At 38.7% G+C, this 20506-nt stretch overlaps 1 protein-coding gene across 4 annotated transcripts in view; it reads left to right on the top strand.

Moving 5' to 3' along the window:
• Nucleotides 1-20506, top strand: part of LOC105273994 (serine/threonine-protein phosphatase 4 regulatory subunit 1) — a 71034-nt gene that overhangs the window by 2825 nt on the left and 47703 nt on the right. Inside the window, exons 1-2 of one of the 4 annotated variants that reach the window (XM_011316770.1) lie at nt 4963-5838; nt 8148-8307. In XM_011316770.1, coding sequence (XP_011315072.1) covers nt 8150-8307 — 158 coding nt within the window. In that variant the 5' untranslated portion in view covers nt 4963-5838; nt 8148-8149. Of the gene's footprint in view, nt 1-4962; nt 5839-8147; nt 8308-15435; nt 15525-17551; nt 17975-20506 lie in introns of those variants that run through there. The other 3 variants (XM_011316769.1, XM_011316773.1, XM_011316772.1) reach the window with 3 other exon arrangements.

Here is a 20506-nt window from a genome sequence, read left to right as displayed (position 1 = left end):
TTTTGATTCCTCCTCCCCAATCCCCCTCACTCCCCTTTTGCCCCACTATTGCCCCCCTTACGTCTCGCAGTCTGTGTTTGTGTGGCACTCGTTAGAGTTTACAGACCCGAGAACAGACCCTTCCAAGATGCCAACCGACGCCGCATCCGCCGTTTGGATTCTAAATCCATAATCATCATATCTACTACGTACTATCGTACTATCCCTTTTTTTTTATTGATAGATAAACTTTATTCATTGATCCGACTTTTACGGTTTTACGTAACGCCCCGCTCTTGATATTCGGACTTTCGGGACTTGGTGTATAATGTGTAGATGATATATCAAATATAATCTTGGGGAATGGAAATATTTGATAAATTTGTTCTTGTAGTCATTATTTTTATCATTATTACAGACTCGGAGCAGTCGGTTTGAGCTCTTCTCATTCGGTTTTTTTAATGATTAAGTAGATCAGCATCTGAGCCTCGTATGGCATCAGAATCGTTGGGGTATTATCGATAGTATTGAAATTCCATTGATTATATTTGCATCAGCAATGACTACTTTTTTTATTGATTTTTTTACTCTGGATAGAGTAATTTGGTATTGTAATTAGGGAGGATTCGACTGGAATTCGCGGTTCTATTAAACATCAATTAATTCTAAAAACTATTGATTTTAGGAGGAAGTATGTGGGAACGTTTTTTGTAGGAAATTTAATGAACTATAAAAAAGTCCTTTAATGTTTTCGCGTTATATTGATAGTTTTCGAGTAAATTCAAGGTGAATTACTAATTGAGAAAAATGTTCAATTCGATTTATTTGATTTTACCACTTTACACATTATTCAAGTTCTTCGTGCAATTATTACAAATTACCATCATCATTTTTTTAATACCATCTTCACAATGGGAATGATCATCAAGACTATATGCATTCAAAATAAATATAATGGTGGCAATTAGATGTAATGTATGTACTGAGCTTTTTAAGGGAGAATAGATTACCTGTAAAAGGCGTTACATTAGATTTTTAATTAGAGCTAAAAATGATAGTTAAGGGTGACAATTGGTAGTAGAATTCGTTCTCCTTAATGAAAACGAAGGAGAGGAGGGACTCATCCGTTGGAATGTCAAGCTTTTGAAAAGATCGATTAATTTGAACGACGAATTCCTGCTCTCGAAGCAGTGGTTACTTCTGCACCACTCAAGTTTCCCCATTTTCCTTCCAACATGGCAAATGGCCTCTAAAGAATAGAATCCTCCGAAGTGATGTGGAAAACTAAAAAGTCCAAAGTAACGAAAATGGAATGAGAAATCACCCTAACGAGATGGTGCAATTGAAAATGCTGAATTCAATGACGAGGAATTTATCAATCCATTGACTTTTTTTTTTTCACTTGATTTTTCAACGGCAATCGTTGAAACGTTATTTATACGATTTTCTTTCGAGTACTCGTATGGTACTGACGAGTTTTTATCCGCTAAACGATAACTTTTACTCTGAAGTTCAGAGAAGGCAATGGTACGTCAGAAAAGGTATGACGTCTTTGGGAAGTGTGAGGATGTGGGAAAATAGTGTTTTATTCTTGCTCGTTGCTTTTTCATCCTCACCTTGTGCACTCGAATGCCACTATCTGTCCATTAATGACGTTAAGAATTGAAACAGAGGATTTTTTAATACCCCGAGTTATCCACGGATAGGGGCCACTGGACTACTTTGATTCAGGCACCCCATCCACAGGGAAATGTCATTTCATCAATTTTATCGCTGGGTCTAGAGCTATTTCTTCATTTCCATTTATTTTTTCTCAATTCAGGGAGGGGGAGGGGATCAGAAATCTGGAGCATCGTGAAATCATTCAGTGGGGTTTCATGAATGCATTGAAAATGCGAGACAAGTATGTGAGTAAATAAAAATGTAAAAGGAGAATAAATAGAAGAGTACAACACTGATATCTCGGGGCGACGACTCTAGATAAGGAACCAACTGAAATGTCATAATTTCCTCAGGAATCTCACTTTCTTCTTATTTTTCATTCTTTCTTATTTGTGTTTTCTTTTTCATTTTTATTTTTTGCTTTTTTCCCCTTGGCTTTCTCAGTCGCAGGCGATTAGAGTCGTTGGCGGACGCGCCTGAAAGCGTGGGAAACCGGATTCCCTATGAATCTCAATCCCCCAAAAATAAAATATATAAAATTTGTTTGTTTATTTAGGTGCTTGTATAAAATTTATAACGCATTTATAACGTAAAAATAACCGTGATATTATCTCACAAGTCTCAATTCAGATAGAATTAGTCTCAGGGCCCCGGCGCCCCTCGACAACAATAAAACTCCATGGCTTTGCCCTTACATTCCTGGCCAGTGTGTTGCACGCTATTTTAAGACAACAAACGTTCTCAATGAACATCTGAAAATTATTCTCATTACATATCTCGGTCATAATCGTCAGTAATCCTCATTTATACGAGACCCATGTGTCTCATTCTATTCGTTAAAAACTTCTCCCTCAAATTAATGTCAATCCTGTACACCAACTGACGAATAGAATATTTTTTTCCTCACTTTTTTTTTTCTCATTCACTGAAATAAATATTACGATAGCGTACGCGACTGAAGAGTTGAGTTTATCCGAGTACGCGCGTTCTTTCCGCTCCAATTTTATTTAAAAAAAAAACGTACTATGGTAGTGAAACCATTAATGAGTAAATGAAGAGATGTGGGGGGGGGGGGGAATTCCCTCCGTAAGAGCATGGGGTAACAAAAAAAAAAAGAAGTTTCTGTTGGGGGAAAAAAGGCTGTATTTTTGTCGCTTATCGATCCAGCTCTACTTCCGCATTCTGGCTTAATAGACGGCCCATGCGTTTCAGTATCAGTTTGTTTCTTCCTCTCCCCGTACATATATTTGTTCAGTTCTCTTTTTTTGTTCGTAATGTCGGAAATTGCGTGTCAGGAATTTCTTTATATAAATTTTTTTCGTTTACTTGAAGTTGTATAGGCAAAATGCACGCGAGATTCCGCCGAAAGTTGGGGTTCAGGTGGTTGACTGCACCATTCAATTCATTCGTATCAACCTTACCTCGTAACATTTTTTATTCAATTTTTTTTTTTTTTTTTATCGAGCTTACCCTCCTCGTTTCTCCCCTCTCTCTTCATGAACAACGTGATCACGCTAAGTTTAATCTTAGCGTAAAGTCAACGCGCCACGCCTGCATACGATGTAATCAATGAATGACCACGTAGTGGTGCAACGACCGGATTCCACATGAGTGACTACGTCTCTATTCTTCCCTTTGAAAAATGAAAAAGAATTACGTGAATCATTGAGGGATATTTCAGTGTTACGCTGGTGGGCACTTTTTTTTGAATTTTCACCTAATAAATCGGTGCGGGTTTTCTATTTTAAATCGGAATTTGTAGAATTTTTCATTCGTGTTGGGGATTTAATATTTTGGTTTTCGGGAGGATGAATTATTATTTAGAGGATAAATTATTATTTTTCTTGGTTGTTTTCCTTTGAAAAATGGAAAGAATCATGAATTAGTGAGGAAATTTGTTTTTCGGATTTCTACGTAATCGGTATGGGTTTTCCATTTTTTATTTTTTTCGGAATTCCTAAGATTCAATATTTTTGGATTCGTGGGGATGAATCATGCAGACTTACGGACCGCCTAAATTATTATTTTTCTCTGTTTTTCTTTCAAAATTGAAAAAAATTATATCCATTATTGAGGTATTTGGCAGTGTTACACTGGCGGATTTTTATTTTAATTTCGATGTAGTCGGTGCGAGTTTTCATTCAATTTTAAATCGGCGTTTATAGAATTTTTCGATTATACTGAGGATTTAATATTTTGGTTTTCGTGGCCATGAATCATGCAGATCCAGAAATAGCCTCAATTGTTATTTCTCTCTGTTGTTTTTCTTTGGGAAATTGAAAAGAATTATCTGAATTATTGGGGAATATTTCAATGGTTTTATATTAGATAATTTTCCTGTAAATGCCGGATTATCAAGAATTGTCTCTTCTTCGTTTTCAAATTTCAAGAGTTAATTTTTCAACACTGTAGTCTCCATTTTCGAGACAATGTCTCCAACCGAACATCTTATCCCTTAGAATTTAATTCCACAATCGCACGTGCGCTCTTTAAATGTTTTTCCAATTTCCATTATCAACTAGCTAAAAATTTCTCGACTTTTCCACTGACTGAAATTAAAAATATTCCTAAAACCCCTGAATTCTCCGTCCAATAAACATTAATTTTCTCGCCATTGAAACGAAAAAAAAAAAATGAAATAAGAATATTTCAACCGACATTCCCAAAAATTCTCGGAAAGTAAAAAATTTCCAGGAAAGTAAAAAAATCTTGATTCGTGGAGCCACGAAGAATGAATCAATGACTGATTTAACCGAAGTGCGAACCACCATGAATGCATTTTTATTTCCATCGGTTTACGCCTACATCCTCTGTCCCCTTCTCTCATTGTCCTCATTGTTAGTTATTACACATTACGCGCGCGATATATGGTCGGGAATTCGAATATTGGCGTGGTCTTGTGGCCGACGCACGTTTATCGATCGCCAGGGCGTCACCACACTCTGGGTATTAATACATAGCCAACACACAGCCAACACAGTGGCGCCCCCTCCTGTCGTCACAACCTAGGACTTTGACACTCGAGTCTCATTCCCCCATTTCACTCAATTTTTCTCCATTTCTCGTAATTTTTTTTTCCCCTCATCGGTCTTTCGTTGGAATTCCAGGCAAAATACTCTCGTAATTGATACATACGTCAATAGGTATTTACGCATTTTATCCGCACTGAGCTGCCCTGGGGTGAAGCACTACGAGGCTCTGGATATAATACTGGGAAAATGGCAATGGGGGGCGCCAGCCGACATTCAGAGAAGTGATGCCGACCAATCGCCACTGTTGGCTCGAGCGCCGGTCTAACCGGCGTGTTTCATCAAAACTAACGTACGACGTTTCGTTTACGCTTCCCCAATCGTCTCTATCTTCCTATCGCTCACACCGTACATATCTACTTGATAATAATATTTATGTGTCAAAGAGCCGGTTAAACAGGTTGTCCATTCGCTTATTTAACTATTCGGAATATTGTCCTATGGGTGGAGATAATCTGATACGTGAACTCTAGAAAATCAGTGAGTGTCAGTGATGAGTTTTGTGATTGATTGGTTCATTGGCATCATTTCGGAATGATCTCGGGTTGATGACATGGTTGTGCTTTAGAGGTTGAGATACGGTGGTTGTTATTGTTGAAAATGTTGGTGATTGGTTGGAAAAATCATGACGACAGAATCCAGCATGGCCGTCGAACTAGATGTAGAAGTATGGAGATGATTTTTATCGATATGCTTGGGAGAATTTTTTATTGGTTATTGGATTTTGGGTGAGGCGATGGTGAATTTATGAGGTTCGTGATCTTGGGGTTGATGGGGTGTTGGAGGTGTTGAATTATTAAATTCTGTGACACTCAGTCATTTGAGGCTTACTCCAATTTTTCAATCGTGAATTTGGTGATGATGGTGATGGATTGATTGGGAGGGGAAAAATTCTGGGAAATATTTGCTCGAGTCAGGTCAATAAAGGGGCTCGTTTGAAGGGCGACAAAGGTCTCTACTTCGTCGACCACGCATGGCCGATTCGGGGAAGAACCCACGGTGCAAAGACCTTCTGAAAGATACTAGTAACACTCGAAATAAAATCCAGTGGTTGTTGACGAATTATCAGAAACAAGTGTGAAATATTTATCGAGTTGTAATCGTTCGAATTTAATTGTGATCAATCATGTGGATACCTGAAGAATTCCGTTTGGTCAGCATCAAAAAGGTGAGCTTGTTATAAGTAATTAAAAGGGATATTATTAATACTCGATGGAATTACAATGAATATTCAAGAATAACTGGACCCCTGAATGCTATTATTGATATGAAATAGTGGATTGGTGTGGAAAATTGATGATGAGAGGTACAAAAAATATTGTCTCGAAGATACGCAATTGCGTGTCTTCCTGGGGAGGAATGGAGGTGAGGTTAGAAGAACGGGTTACACCCCTTATACACTTCCTTTCCCCTGAATCGTCTACACGTAGAGAGCCGAGGGTCCATAATGGTTTGTTATTGATCTAACTCTGCGCCTTCCTTACACTTTTCTTCCTTTGTCGTTCCTTCACTGGTTTCCCCTGGTCTCCATCCCCAATCCTCTGGAGTTTTGTGGGGGACTAGACCACTGCCCAATTCCAACTAAAACCAATCAAATAATTAATTCAAGGGTAAAAGAACACGGGGGAATATGTCCTGAGATATATGTCTCGATACGTGTCCTGGGACGTGCCTTAAAGAGCTTTTACCCTCGTCTTCTGGATGAGAGGTAAAAATGTCATCTGTGAGAATTTCTCTTTGGTCACAATGACATTATCAAATAGCTGTCCATACCAGAGTATTGAAAACTTACGAAGATAAACGAAAAATGATTTTCCTCGGTTTTCACCAAGGGGCTGGAAAAATAGGGCTTTTTTTTGGAATCTCGTGACACAACGACCTTGGGTCTGCCACGTGCCCCACTCCCTCATTCCTTTTCCGTGGATCGATTCACGACGACCCATTGAAAATTGATACCGCGAATAACCCCAGCACATTTTCACGATAGTCATCCTCAAATTATTCAAAATGTTATTCAATTCAATTACAATTGAATAGTACTTGTATTAGAATCAACATCTGAAACGTAGCACTCACCATTCGAATTTCCAACAGCATGAATTTATCCCAAACACACGCTCATCGGATTTTAATCAACCGAGCAATCTGTTTGACGTCAAATGAAATTGGAAACGTCATCTAATCCATTTGTACTCGACACTCGATCGATGATTATTCACATGCATAACCAACTCAACGTATATCCGCGAGCGGTTATCATTAAATCGATTTGATGCTCGGTGGAGATGAAAAGCTGGTGGAATAGAGGCAGGGTTTGAAGCGACTTATAACCGCTGATAATATTCAAGATTGTGAAAGGTGAAATGGGGTTACACACACATGTGACAAAATGATGACCCTGAATTTTGGGGGTTGTGTGTAGCAGGTGATGAAGGGGGTGAAAAAATTTGGCCAAGTCTTATCCCATTGCCTATGTACACTGTGTATATACTGAAATTGGGGGTTGGGGGATGGGGATGGGGATGGGGATGAAGGAAGACAGAAAACGAGACTACAGTTGCCGGGGGATCAATACTCCCGCGTCTTGCGATCATTCATCTTGCCACGCCCCTCTGCTCTTTCCACTTTCGCTGGATGGCCCGTCCTTTCTACTATACCCTATTCTACACCCCTCCACACCCTTCTACACCCTTTTACCCTCCCTACTTTTACTTTACTACCGTCCTACTCATATTCCTCATATTTCTCATCTTCCTCATCTTCCTGCCCTTTACTCCTCATCTACAGTTTCGTCTGCATATTAGATTCCCAAGATTACTGCTAAATAAATGAATGAAGGGGTTGAATAAATAAAGCCAAAGCAAATTGGATAAAAAAGACAAGTTGATGTCATTATTCCCCTGCAATCTGCTGTGTTGACAGGATGTATTAGTTATTGTAATGCATATGACCATGTCTTAACTTTCCATGAGTATTTCCGGAATATCTCTGGAGTTGAGAGAGATAGCGATTTTTGTTGATAACATTTTTTGTAGCTCTCGATTAGTTCTGAAAAAAAGGTTATAACAAAAATTTCGGTATGTCTCTTAGATTTCGAGATTTCTCACTGAATTCGATATATTAGGGTTTACCTCTCTGTCTTTGACTGATTTCATCATGTTAAATTTTGGTATTCGATAATGGTTGACGAATTTCGTTTGAAATGAATGATTCAATCACTGGAGTAAAGTGGGCAATTGTTGAACCGATCATTCCCCAGAATATCGACTCCCCATTGAAATGTCTTGGACAGTCCCAAAACGAATGCTTTGTGCCCTTAAATGAGATTTTGCGGTTGGAGTAATTCGGTGTTGGATAGAAATCGGTAAAGAATGTCAAAGACGAGATATATCAGTTGTATATAGACGATCGTCTGTCCTGCATGAGTAACGAAAAAAATATCTCAAATTTTTTTTTTTCTCTTTCTGTGGCATTTAGAAATGGAGAATACAGGGATTGGAGACTCAAACTGTCGTGAATATCAGAGGGACAATGAGAGCGATAGTGGAGGCTGTGGAGACGACGAGGGTGGAGGAGATGCTCTTCATCCGATGGCGAAGCTCCAGCAGTATGCCGTATGCGAAATGGTCTTCAATAGGTGAGTCCCGATATCTTTCTGAATAGCTTGCAACCGAAGAAAATCATAAATAAAAATGAAAGTTTACTCGAATGCAGTAGTTCCAAGAGGGACAAAATAAAACTCATACACTTATCGTGGAGACAGGAAATGTTAGGCAGTGAAATGCAGTGTATTGAGGATGTAGATGATAGTGTAGGAGAGTCAAGAAGCTTTAGCCAAATATACGCGGTGTGTCAGCGTCCCGGCATCCCTTCTCATTCTTCTCATCTCATCTTTGTCTTAGTATGCTATACTTTCCTTTAGACTGAGATTTGCGACGCCTTTGGGCGCCTGTAGTGGAAGCGCATGGGGTCAACGTCATCCAGACTCTGGAGTAGGTGGCCGCCATGGCCCCAACGCTCTCGAGGCCCAAATAAACCCCAATTGTAACAGCGTACATCACATGCCAAATTAGTAAACGTACAATCATGAAAGTTCTCGTGAAAATTTCTCCACTTTACTCACTTTCGTGGAAATTTTTGAAAATTTCTGGAAATCTCGGTTCCAATGTCATCTCGATTTTCGATTAATCCAATTTCATTGGAAATTTTCATTCTTTCATTTATGGTGAAGATTCGCTCAAGTTTTGGGTTTTTCTTGTGGAACGATTGGCGATTTTTCGATGTGTATGCCGCATACATTTTTATTCCATTTAATCTTCATTTTCGTCTTATTCATCTTCAAAATTCCGGGATTTTTTTCTTAGGGGAGAATCGTCAGATATTTTTTAATAAGAGGTTGAATTGAAGACCCATTCGGAGAATTTGTTAGTGATTTTCTAAAAGTACACACTAGACGTACGTTGGGAATAATTTTAATTAAAATTCCCCAACGCTTAGGAAAAAGCCAGATATTCTCCCAATTATCCCTCAATCTCAATTTTTGCTCACATTTTGATTAGTCCTGTCTGAAAACTCGAAAATTTCGTCTTTGACGACTACAATACATCGACTGAAAATAAACCAAAACGCGAGAGTTAATTTGCGCGTCTCGACACGGTGACCTCATTTGCTTACCCCTTTATATTTCTCGTTGTATTCCTAGAGTTTTCCATAAATCCTTGAGGTAAAAACTATATGCGTCATAGAGAATGGAAATTGATTTGATATTTATTGAAAAACGAGGGCTAGTGGGTGTCTGAGGGTGTCAGAGGGATGGACTTGAATAATATTTTTGGCAAGAAGCAACAACCACCTACACTTGCGCCACGGGACAGACAACATTAGTGTATTTTTGTCCTTGTAGATGGACTTTACACTTTAACTTGTGTATCCCGTCGGTGTTGCCGGCTTTCAAGTATCCATTTTTGCACAGACCGATCCAGTAATAGTTCAGTCTGTCTGCGTGCCGTCTGGTTCGGTCTTCGACACGAAATTTTTACCCCCATACGTGTCTAGCCCAAGTGTATCTATGATTGAGTTTGAGTCTGAGAATATGTTAGTGACTCGACTGTTGCCAGTGAATTTTCAGTATCAACTAGCTCATGATTAGTGACACATATGCCAATCATTCTTCTGCTATTGAATGACGCTGCAGTTATTTAAAGTCAGCGTCATAATACCAGCACGTGCTGGAGTTATCGATATATGTTGTCTAACTCGGTATGATGCATCGATAAGATTTACGTAGGTGATTGCATCTACTCCGTGGAATGTCATTTTTTTTTTTATTGCACAACGACATTCAACTAGTACAGCACTTGAATTTATATGAAATTTCTTCTATTCGGTACTTAACAGGCAAATGGAGGGAATAAATGTTTTAGGAGTTTTATGCGTTCATTTATGAGGGGAGAACTGCGTCAGAAGTTGTCATCGCTGTTATGATAAATTTTATGGTACATTCCATAAGGTGAAAACTGTCATTTATCCAGAAGTACTAATGCAGTAAATGTTATTTTTATAATTCCCTTCGTCTCGACGTTTTAACGTGAAAACTTCCCGGAATATAATTTTTTATAATCAATCCGTAAATTCAGGACAGGTATCTAGGAATTTAATTAATAAAATTGTTTGAACCAATTAGACGACGAAGATGACGAAATAATCGGTCGAGACAGAAGATCGAAATCAACCATTCCTAAATCAATTAACGGCGAAAAATAATAAGTCAATCGAACTACATGATTTATCGATTGATCGAGAGTATTGGAGGGGGGCAAACGCCGGGTGTGATGTTTTCCTCCCCTGTTTTTTCGTTTGAATGGAATAATTCATCTTGCAAATTCTGTCCTCGTTCAACAATCTCACCCAGCCATCGATAAATTTTTTGGGCTGATTTTTGGGCTGAGGCGCGTTCCTTCGGGGTAGTAATCCTACGTTATATGCATTTATGACCCTCTCCGGTTAGTATACAGGAACGTACATGTTGGGTCTGATGGGGCAGGTGTGTATGGGCTGTAATGCGAGTGAGAAGAAGAGGTTATGCATTTGGCTGATGCCAATGAGGAAAGAGAACGAGAGGTGAAGAGAGTGTAGCGCGTGCCGCCGTCAAACATCCGGAGGCCAGGTGTGGACTTTATCCATTTTGCCGGTGGCGTACCTATCCTCTGTCTGTATGTATCTCAATACATGTGGAGAACCCCTACCAAATGAGCTTGGCTTTTTTTTTTGGAGTGCCTCCTTTTCTCTCCATCCGATTTCGATCCACACCAATGGCACACCGCGATTTTCCTCATATATTGGGAGAAAATAGATTTCAAGGGTCTCGTTTTGAGCCAGAAAATAATTTTTTGGGAAGTATTTCTTCCGGCTGCCACTTTTAGTCGGTCCAAGTCCGGGCTTTTTTTTCACGTAAACATTGCAGTTATGGTGGATCAGTTGATTTATAGCACCGGAATTTCGTGGATTTTTTTAGTGGGCTGTAACGCATTTTATTGAATCATTTGGAATAATTGCGGATGTTAATGATTGTTGTTGAGGCTCATGTGAGGTCATTTGTTGAATAATAATCTTCTAGAAAAATATCTTATTGCGATGAGAAAAAAGATGTCAGGGATATTATCAGGTCGGATTCACTCGCCAAAATTTTTGGGTTTGCGTGTAATCGAAATTTCCCAGAGAAGTATTCAATGAAAATCAAGGAGAAAAGTTGGAAAATTATCTCAAAAATCAAGGAGTGAAATTTCTTCAGCTCCAAAAAAAAAAAATCAGTCCTTTGCCAAAAATGAAATCGTGAGGTAGAGTAGAATGGAAATGAGTACGAATTTTTCTTAAATTTTCCCGATGAAATAGCGACTGAAGAATCGATCCGAAAATCGATATACTATCCGCATTTATGAACGGAATACCGAATAATTCATCACTTACAATGAAGAACCATGGAGATGCTTCGAAGTACTCTGTCTCTGTCCTTGACAGCCACCCCATTCCTCCACAGTTATTTAATTATTTAAAACACCAAGGTTGCCCCCAATCTCTCTTCATTCCAGCATTGAACACCTCTCTGACCTTTCCCCTCCCCTCTCCCTGTGTCATATCCAATGACCTCCTTTCTACTTTTCCCCATTTTATTATTTCTCAAGTTTATCATCCTTTCCACCCGTCCTTTCCATCACAGACTCTGGGGGAGGGGAAAAAAAGACGTTAACGTGGAGTTATCGTGTTACAGGTTTGGGTCTCGTATTAAGCCACGGTAACCGAATATATCTCTGTCCAATAGCCGTCAAACGCTCGACAACGATCGAATTTGTCCGGTCAGCCGTATTCACGCCTGCGGCCCGCCAAAATATCCCCGGGGCTCTCAACTTTTTTCTCAAAAAAATTCATCCGGACCAACGAATTTTCGGTGAAAATCCGTTTAAATTTCGAATTCATCCGGTAAAATATTCGTGGAATCAATTTGATGAATTCATTGAGCATTCATTCAAGACTTCACTCTTAATTGATTAAAAATCCATCAAAATCTCGACTCCACTCAGAAAAAAAATTCTTCGAATCAATCCACCAGAGTATTCATTCAGGAATTAATTCGAACTTGATTCAAAATCAGTCCGAAATTCGACTTCACCCAGAAAAAAAATTCCTTGAGGCAATTCATCAATTCATCAATTCATCAATTCAATAATTAATTCCTATTTGATTCAAAAAGAGCGAAAATCAGTCTAAAGTTCGACTCCACCGACAAAGAGAAATTTTGTGGATGAATCTCCTACTTCCATTGACTAAAGTCTCTACTTGGATCAAGTTCATAAAATCTACTTGAATCCAATAGATTTTTGGTTCAATTCAATCTCACTGAAATCAAATGAAAAATTCAAAGCGAATCAAGAATTTTTTTGAAGTTTTAGGTTTTACTTTAGTCAAGTAGGATCCCTACTTGAGTCAAGTCGTAAAAACAGAACACAATTTGATATCATTGGAGGGGAAAACCGTTGTTCGTGTCAAAATCGTTGTATCTAAAAAACTACTGAGTCGATTGCTCTGAAATTTCAGGCAGATGTGCTCCACTTATGACTCAAACTTTCAGATTTCTATCTACTACTTCAACCGTTTTCTTCCAACCAGAATTGCAAAAATATTTTTACAAAATTATTCTCAACATAAAAACGTACCCTCCAAAAAAAAATCCGCATCTCGACGTTTTATGACATTCTAACTAATTTCCGAAGAAGATTAGAGAATGGAAAAATGGAATGATTACCAATCTCCCATTCGCAAAGAAAAAGAGATCAAAGGAAAGTTTTATCAAGTCAAGTCGCTGATTCCGTTGATTAGAAAGCTGAAGGATGAATTGCTGAAGCGAGATGATCGCTCTCTGGAAAAACCTCCATGGCATCCTGAACTGAAACCCCCTGTCTGCCTTTGACGCCATGTAGTCGATCCCCAGCCAGTATTTGACCAGCTGTCGCATCCTTTGGCCCGAACTTTATCCTCAGTTTCCGGCGTTTCCCGGAAAATTTGGCGTGCTTCATGTTTTTCTTTCCTCTTTTTTTTTCTCCACCGACTCCCAACTCCTCTTCTCATTCGCGTGTACTCTCTCACATTAATTCAAGCTAAACGACTCCTTCAGCCGACAACTTAATCCTTAACAATTAAATAAATCTCAACGTATATAGGGAGAATTTATACGAAATTTATGTTGCTGAGTCATGATGAAAATACTTATTCATGCTATCATCAAGTATGAAATCTTGAGGCGTGCATTATTCAGGGCATGTAAGGAGATTGCTCGGTAAAAAATTCAAATAACTCAAAGGCACTGTGTTGCCCTGAGTTTATAATACCACCGAAAAACTTCTCGCATCTCTTGCACGTTAACTGCAACCTTAGGAGAAGGGTCTTGAAAACGGAAAAGGGAAGGGCGAAAAGACAGCTGCAACGTGTGCACGAGATAGATACTACTCTTGGGATCGTGGCACGAGCCCCATACCATGTGTTTTCTTCTTCTTCCTTATTTCCATTAGTTCTCTACCCCTCGCTGTTGCATCTTGTTACTCTCAATACTTTTTTTTTTCCTTTTTATATTTCCAATGGAAAATTGTTTCGCAGCTGATGCTGATTTTATGTTTTCATGTCCCCCCATTTTCTCCATTTTCTCCATTTTTTCCATTCTTTCCATTCTTTCCATTCTCTCCATTCTCTCCATCATCTGCATTTCCTTCATTTTTCTCAACCGCGATGCGATGAAAATTTATATTTTTTGGCTTTTTTTCTTCTTTTTTAAATTATCAGCAATTTTTTAAGTTTCCAGGGTTTTCGGGGAAAATCGGGAAATTATTTTGAGTCCAGTGATTTTCAATTCGGATTTTGAGGGATCATCAGGGAAAATCAAAGTTCATGTAGGATTTATTAAATAGGAAATTCATCGGCTTTTGGTGGGCATGAAAATTTTACGAGTTGAATGAATTTTTAATCTTTGCATCTAAATTTTGAAAGCTCAATATTATATTCAATGCAACCCCTTTAAGATTAGAATACCTATTGTTATTTTTAATGTTTAAACGAGTTTTATCTCAATGTCTAAAGAAAACGTCTATCTATCAGTCGAATCTGACGGATTAAAAAGGGCCATGAGGTACACCTTCAGTTAAAAAGACGACAACAACAAAAACGGTCAAGTGAGAGTGAAATAATTAAACAATAGTGCCCTCAATTTCCCCTAATTAATTGAGTATCCACCATAATCAAAAAATAGAATTCAAATTATTCAAGTTCTCCCTCATTTCATAAAATTATAAGATTAAAAATCTTGAAGAGTAAATGTAAAGAAAGGGGTTTAATTTAACGAATCAAATTAATGGACAGTAGTTAGCAGAGGGCCATAAGGTATGCCTTTGGTTCAAAAAGTGATCAGAATGAAAACGGCCAAGTGAGAATAAAGCAAGACAGGGCGAATTTCTTAAGCAGGGGGCAGCAGGTGATGCGCCAGGTGGAGTACGACGGCGCGTGCGCTGCCCCCCCGCCTTCCGGTCACGTGTCCTCACCCCCAACACCATCCCTACACACAAAACGTGCCTTTCTTTCGCCTCAGCCACCAAACCTTCTTTTTCTCTCCCTTTTTTTGTTTCCTTCACTTATTTTACGGGGTCTCATTTTTGAGTTCCATGCCTTGAAGAGATCGTCCGTCAACCCCTGGAGGAGGCGACCGACAGATGCTTCCCCCAGCGGTGTCTGGAGAAACCCCTCTCTGCCTAGTGTTAATTAAAAGCAATGTAGGCGTCTGCATTTATTTTTCAGAGCCTTCAACAACTAGTTTTTTCCTTTCTTCTCTTTCTCCTTTTTTTTTTCAATTGCAATATTTTTTTAATGTAATCATCGAATTAGCGATAGGCAGCGGATGTTGGTGTATCAGATGCTGCAGATTTTAATGCTTACCTCGTGTCTAGTCAGAAAGTGAGAAAATAACACAATCTGATGAAAGTGATAGCTATTTGTCGTGTCTGTGAACACAGACGAGATTCCAGGTAGAAGGTGTTACGAATAACAAGTGTAATGTTGTCATATTGTAGAGTATTTATTTTTCAGTTTGGCCAAGTCAAGGCCTCAGTTCTCAATAATCTCAAGAATTTTCTTATTTACAGTCTTATAAACTGTCTCCACTCACCCAAATTAAATATTTCTGTTCAACTCATGAAAATAACGTGTTGTCAAATAATTTTGTGTTTCAGGTAAGTGGAATCAAGTTCCAGATGTCTAGATGTCTAGAATGAATTTCAATGTTACTTTCATCTCGTTCTTCATCGCAGAATGACAGGGGTAATGTAAATTTTATAAATTATAAAAAGTAAATGAATCATTGAGTTTGTGAATGGCATGCGCTATCTCTAGCTGAAAGTCCGAAAAACCCAACGCATTGATTCGAGGGCCCGTTTACGCAATTTAATGATCTTTGGTGTGAGACAATTGACGGAAATTTATTTAATTTGGCAATAATAACAGTTTAGCAATGTTAGTTCACTTTCCATTATACATAAGCCCTAAGTTGAGCGGAAATGCTAGAGGCCACGCACGATTACCACTACTCACACTTGGGTTCAATGTCGCGACAATACAATGGCGCTGTAACCGCTAAAAATAAACTTCACTCTTCACGCGTACTCGACCTGTTCCCCTCTCGTTTTGTTATGTACTACTTTCCTTCATTCTTTATTTTTCTTCATCTCATCGGCAATCTTCATTGAAGAAGTCCTGCCAAAACGCCAAATTGTTAAGAACAATTTGCAATCAATTGAAACGCGTCGATTTCTGGTAGATTTTTTTTCGGATTTTTCGGATTTCTCGGAGAACGTGTGATAGTTATTCTTAATATCGTGAGAGTGACAGAATTGGAAGGGTTTGGAGGGTAATGGGGGGGAAATTTGAATTTTTGTGGAATTCGGGGGCGAAATCGGAAGAATTCGTCGATTTTTAGTTGATGGGAGTTTTTGAAATATCACAGAAATCAAGGGAGATAGCGGAAATTTTGTAATCATCTCTTTTGTAGGGCTTCATTAGATTTACAAACATGGATTTAACGAAAATTTAGGTATCTCCCTTAGTTGTAGAGATATTTCTCAAATTATTTCTCAGTTTCGAGGAAGAGAAACAAGAATTTTCGCATTGAATTGAATTTTCTCAGAATATAAATACTCGCAAATTTCCAACTTCCCCGTTTTTCAATTTTCTCAATCTTTCATATTCATCACGGATCTCACAGTATCCTCTAATTATTTAAACAGAAAAAACCCTAAAATTTGATTTTTGAAAGACAATATTTCCATATTTTCCGTAATCGGCCCGTGAAAATGAAGACTCACATAGTTAACACTTCAGGAATGACTAGCCAAGTTTACCACAGCTCTAATTTTTCCGAGAACATGGGATTCATGACTAGGAATTTGATCCGATGATTCACACTTTTATTTTTTCTCCACGATGATCAATAATTAGTGATGAGTCTCGGAACTTTCGATGAGTCGTCCGGAAGTTAAGCTACGATAAAAATCACTGATTTACACAAGTGAATCAGGCATCAGGTACATCAAACTACGATTGCCTATGCGTATAGAATCGCTACGCTAATGCGCGTCTAGCAAACACGATGGAATTCAGATCGCAGCTATTTAAATCGTAGGCGCCTCGACTCGAGTCACCCAAGCGATTACCAAGGAAGTAAATAACTATTAGGCCACACGAGAATCAAACTGTCGAGCAATTTAAAATCACCAAAAAAAAAACCCTAAAAACACCCCCCAAATGAAAAAAAACCCCTCTAAATTCTCAAACGCGGATTAAAAATTCGATTGACGCAAACTTCTCTCAAATATCTCCATTTAACGCGCACCGCTGACGGAATTCGATGTCCAGGAGTAGAGGGAAAAAAAAAAAAAATCAAGGAGCAGAAAAAAGAAAAAGGAAAAACACTTGTGACGTTTGGCAACACGTGAGAGTATTCATTTCGTGTCTACGTCAGTCACGGGGTCATGTGATTGTTTTTACTCGGAGGCATTGTATATCGGTGATAGACACATTGAAATAATCTTCGTTGATGTGAGGATTTATTTTTCTAATCATCGAATTGATGTGTGTGGGAAATTACTAGGTGATTTTAGTGGGCGCCGAGTGTTTTATTTTCTTGTTTTATAAAATCTCGCTGTAGGTGAAGTGTGTATGGGCTTTGCAATGGTTGCGTGGTTTTCGTCAGTTAATGTGTCTTGGAGTGTCGGCCGACGGAGGGCGCGACGGTCGCGGCGGCACGGCGTCCCGGCGGTCCCGGTAGAGCGTCATTCTGTGAAGCGCGCGCAGTCCCACGCGGAACGTGCACCTCGTTATTTCAACTTTGTCATCCCCCATAATCCCCTAATAATTACAACTATCCCTAAACAACAGATCAATAAACAATGAGTGTGTGTTTAAAATTGTGGTGACACTGCGAAAAACCGTTGAAAAATTCCACCGCGGGAGGTTAAATTATTGGCATCGCGTGTCCACGTGGTAGTTTGTGCGAAAAATAAAATCCAAGACATTGCTATGATCGCTAAAATACTGTTGATAATCAGTGATCTACATTTTACGAACAATTCACGACAATTTTATAATCTTTGGGGACGAGTCAAGTGAGTGGAGAATTTTTTAAAGAAAGGCGGGCAAAATGATCGGGCAGAGGACAATACCCAATGATGCTAGAGATTATTGGGAAATAAAATTCAAGAGCTTCGAGAAAAAAGGTAATAACAAAGGTTGAGTTGATGAGATTGAGACAGATTATTTCCCATAATATTTTATTGAATCGTATATTTTATATTTCCTCCTATTTCGTTGGCATCGTGTATCTCAGAACTGCTGCGCAGTTTGTATTTTGCGTAGTTGGGTAAAATGGAATTTTTCTCGGTTGACGGAGTAGATTTTCCCGCTCTTTTTTTTTTCCCCTCTTCGCCCAATGGAAAATGATTTGCACATTGGTGACGAGGGGAAATGAGTGACTGATGACTGAATCATGGCTGAATGACGAGTGATTGTCGGCATTTTGTGGCAATGACTCGGATGGAAAAAAAGGCGCGATGTCGGGGGAGTGTTGGGGCCTCTCCAGTGTTATCGAGAGGAGGAGGAATAAATATATATTTTATTAAGAAATTGAAACGACGATTTTCGTCGATGTACAGTGGCTACGACGCAAACGAACTGACGTCTCCTTACGTAACGTGCTTTTAACCGATAAGCCTTTCTCTCTTTCCTCTCTTTCCCTCAAACCCCGTTTACCCCCGCCCCTATACCCACTCTCTCATGTAACTGATGGGGCGGTGGGTACCGAGGGGGGGAGGGGGTCTTAAACGAGGGGGGGCAGAGAGGGGGGGGAGACTCAGTGCGCATGGTGGCGATTCAAGATGGCGTCCAACTAACGCTGCGTGCACGTGAACAATAATATGTTCGGGGAATTTCAGGCTTTTTCATTCACTTGTTGGAATACCAAAAATTGTTTTATTTTTCGTGATTTGCCGTGAAATTTTCTGGGAAATTTTTGCGCGGGAAGAATGAGCGGGAATTTTTGAATGCAAAATTTTTGGCGGATTTGGTCGAGGGGCTTGGAAATCCACGCCATGATCTTTAGATTTGACCCATGTGTGGGGAATTCACCGGTTTTCTCGTATTTTCTTTTAGTGTTCGGGAAATAGGAGTGATCTATGAGTTGATTGAGTTTTTGTGAAAGCGAGAGTGAATCAGCAAGGAGACTTGGGAAGAAATGAGTCATTTGATGATCCGAGAAGCGAAGAGTCTTAGATTTCAGGGGATATTGCTGACTAATGTGAGTTTTTGATGTTTCCTTTTTTTTTCATTGAATTTTTTCATGATTCATAGGAATTCTAGGGTAATATGACGAGGTGGAAATAATCTGCGAGTAGATTCTTAGGGAAATCTTAGGAAATTTTTTGGCTTCGATTTTAGGGCTGGATTTTTGGTTTTTACGTTGTGGTGGTGTGCTGGGTGAGGGACTGTTGATGTGACAAACGCTGTCATTGGAAAATTTTCAAGTCCATCGACAAGCGTTCATTCTGCGACGTAGTACGTTAATTCGATTAATCACAGGCGCCAAACTCGATAGTCACGAGTTGAGTTTTGATGGCAGAGTTAGGAAACAGTGGATACTGTTGCTTTTGCATGTAGTTAAGTTTTACGTGTGCCTGGGTAGAAGTTTGGAGGAGCGTGTCACTCAATTTCAACAGGAAATTGTATAATTTCTTTGTTGTTTCTTGTATTTTTTTCGGGATAGAAAAGATTGATTTTTGAAAGGATTAAGTTCCCCTGTTTCCACGAATCCCCAATCGATACTCACTAATCTGAATAATCGTAACCAACTACTAAAAGTTGTTACACACTGTTATAATTTTTCGTTTCATTTTTCATTGCTGGCGCTCCGAATTTTTTTTATGTTCAACTTCAATTTCTTCAGAGAAACTTGGCGAAAAAGCAAATGTCTCATTGTCTTTATGATGACCATGAAAATTCTGGAAAAACTAGAAAATTCATGTCATTGTGTCCCAAACGACTCGATAAAATGGCGAAATTTTCATCTCACGCCCACTGAACACTCACGAATTTTCTTGAATGATATCACACTTGAAATTCATGTGTATTTTTATCCTAGATTCCATTCAATGCCATTCCCATGAAAATCCGCGTTGTATTGTCCACGAAATTAAAAAAAACTTACCAACAGAGTGTGAAATATTTGAAGGAACAAATCCCTCTGGTAATTATAGATAATCTGATGGTGAACTAGAAGCAAACCCATTAAATAGTGAATTTAATTCATTTGTAAATACATTTCGACATATTACGACAGAAAAAAACTGTGAAAACCTTCGATTTTCCAATAAAATTAATTAGCAATCCCAAATTCATAAACTTTGAGGTTTATCCATCGAAATAAAATCAGTAAAGGATCATTAGGAAGGAAAATCCTTGGAATAAAAATTATTCCACCAACAAAACTATATAAACGCGATATAATATTGAGAGTAAATAATCAGAATTGCAAAAAAAGCACTCCAACTCATTCTTTTTGGGTGTGGGAAGTTAATTGACGGATAATGATGTCCATCTACAGAAAATTGAAGAATGCGAATGAAACCAAGAGTCAGAAAGAATTGGGTAATTTCTCAAGTCATTTGAGGAAAACTTAATTATAAATTGTCGAACTTTATTTGCTCCTTACAATTCTGAATCCATTTTTGGACGCTTGAGGGTAATAATTGTTCCCC

The sequence above is a fragment of the Fopius arisanus genome, unplaced genomic scaffold (assembly GCF_000806365.1).
Source record: "Fopius arisanus strain USDA-PBARC FA_bdor unplaced genomic scaffold, ASM80636v1 scaffold00009, whole genome shotgun sequence".
Lineage (NCBI taxonomy): Eukaryota > Metazoa > Arthropoda > Insecta > Hymenoptera > Braconidae > Fopius > Fopius arisanus.
Note: the sequence above shows the minus strand (reverse complement) of the source record. Positions and strands in the feature narration are given on the sequence as shown.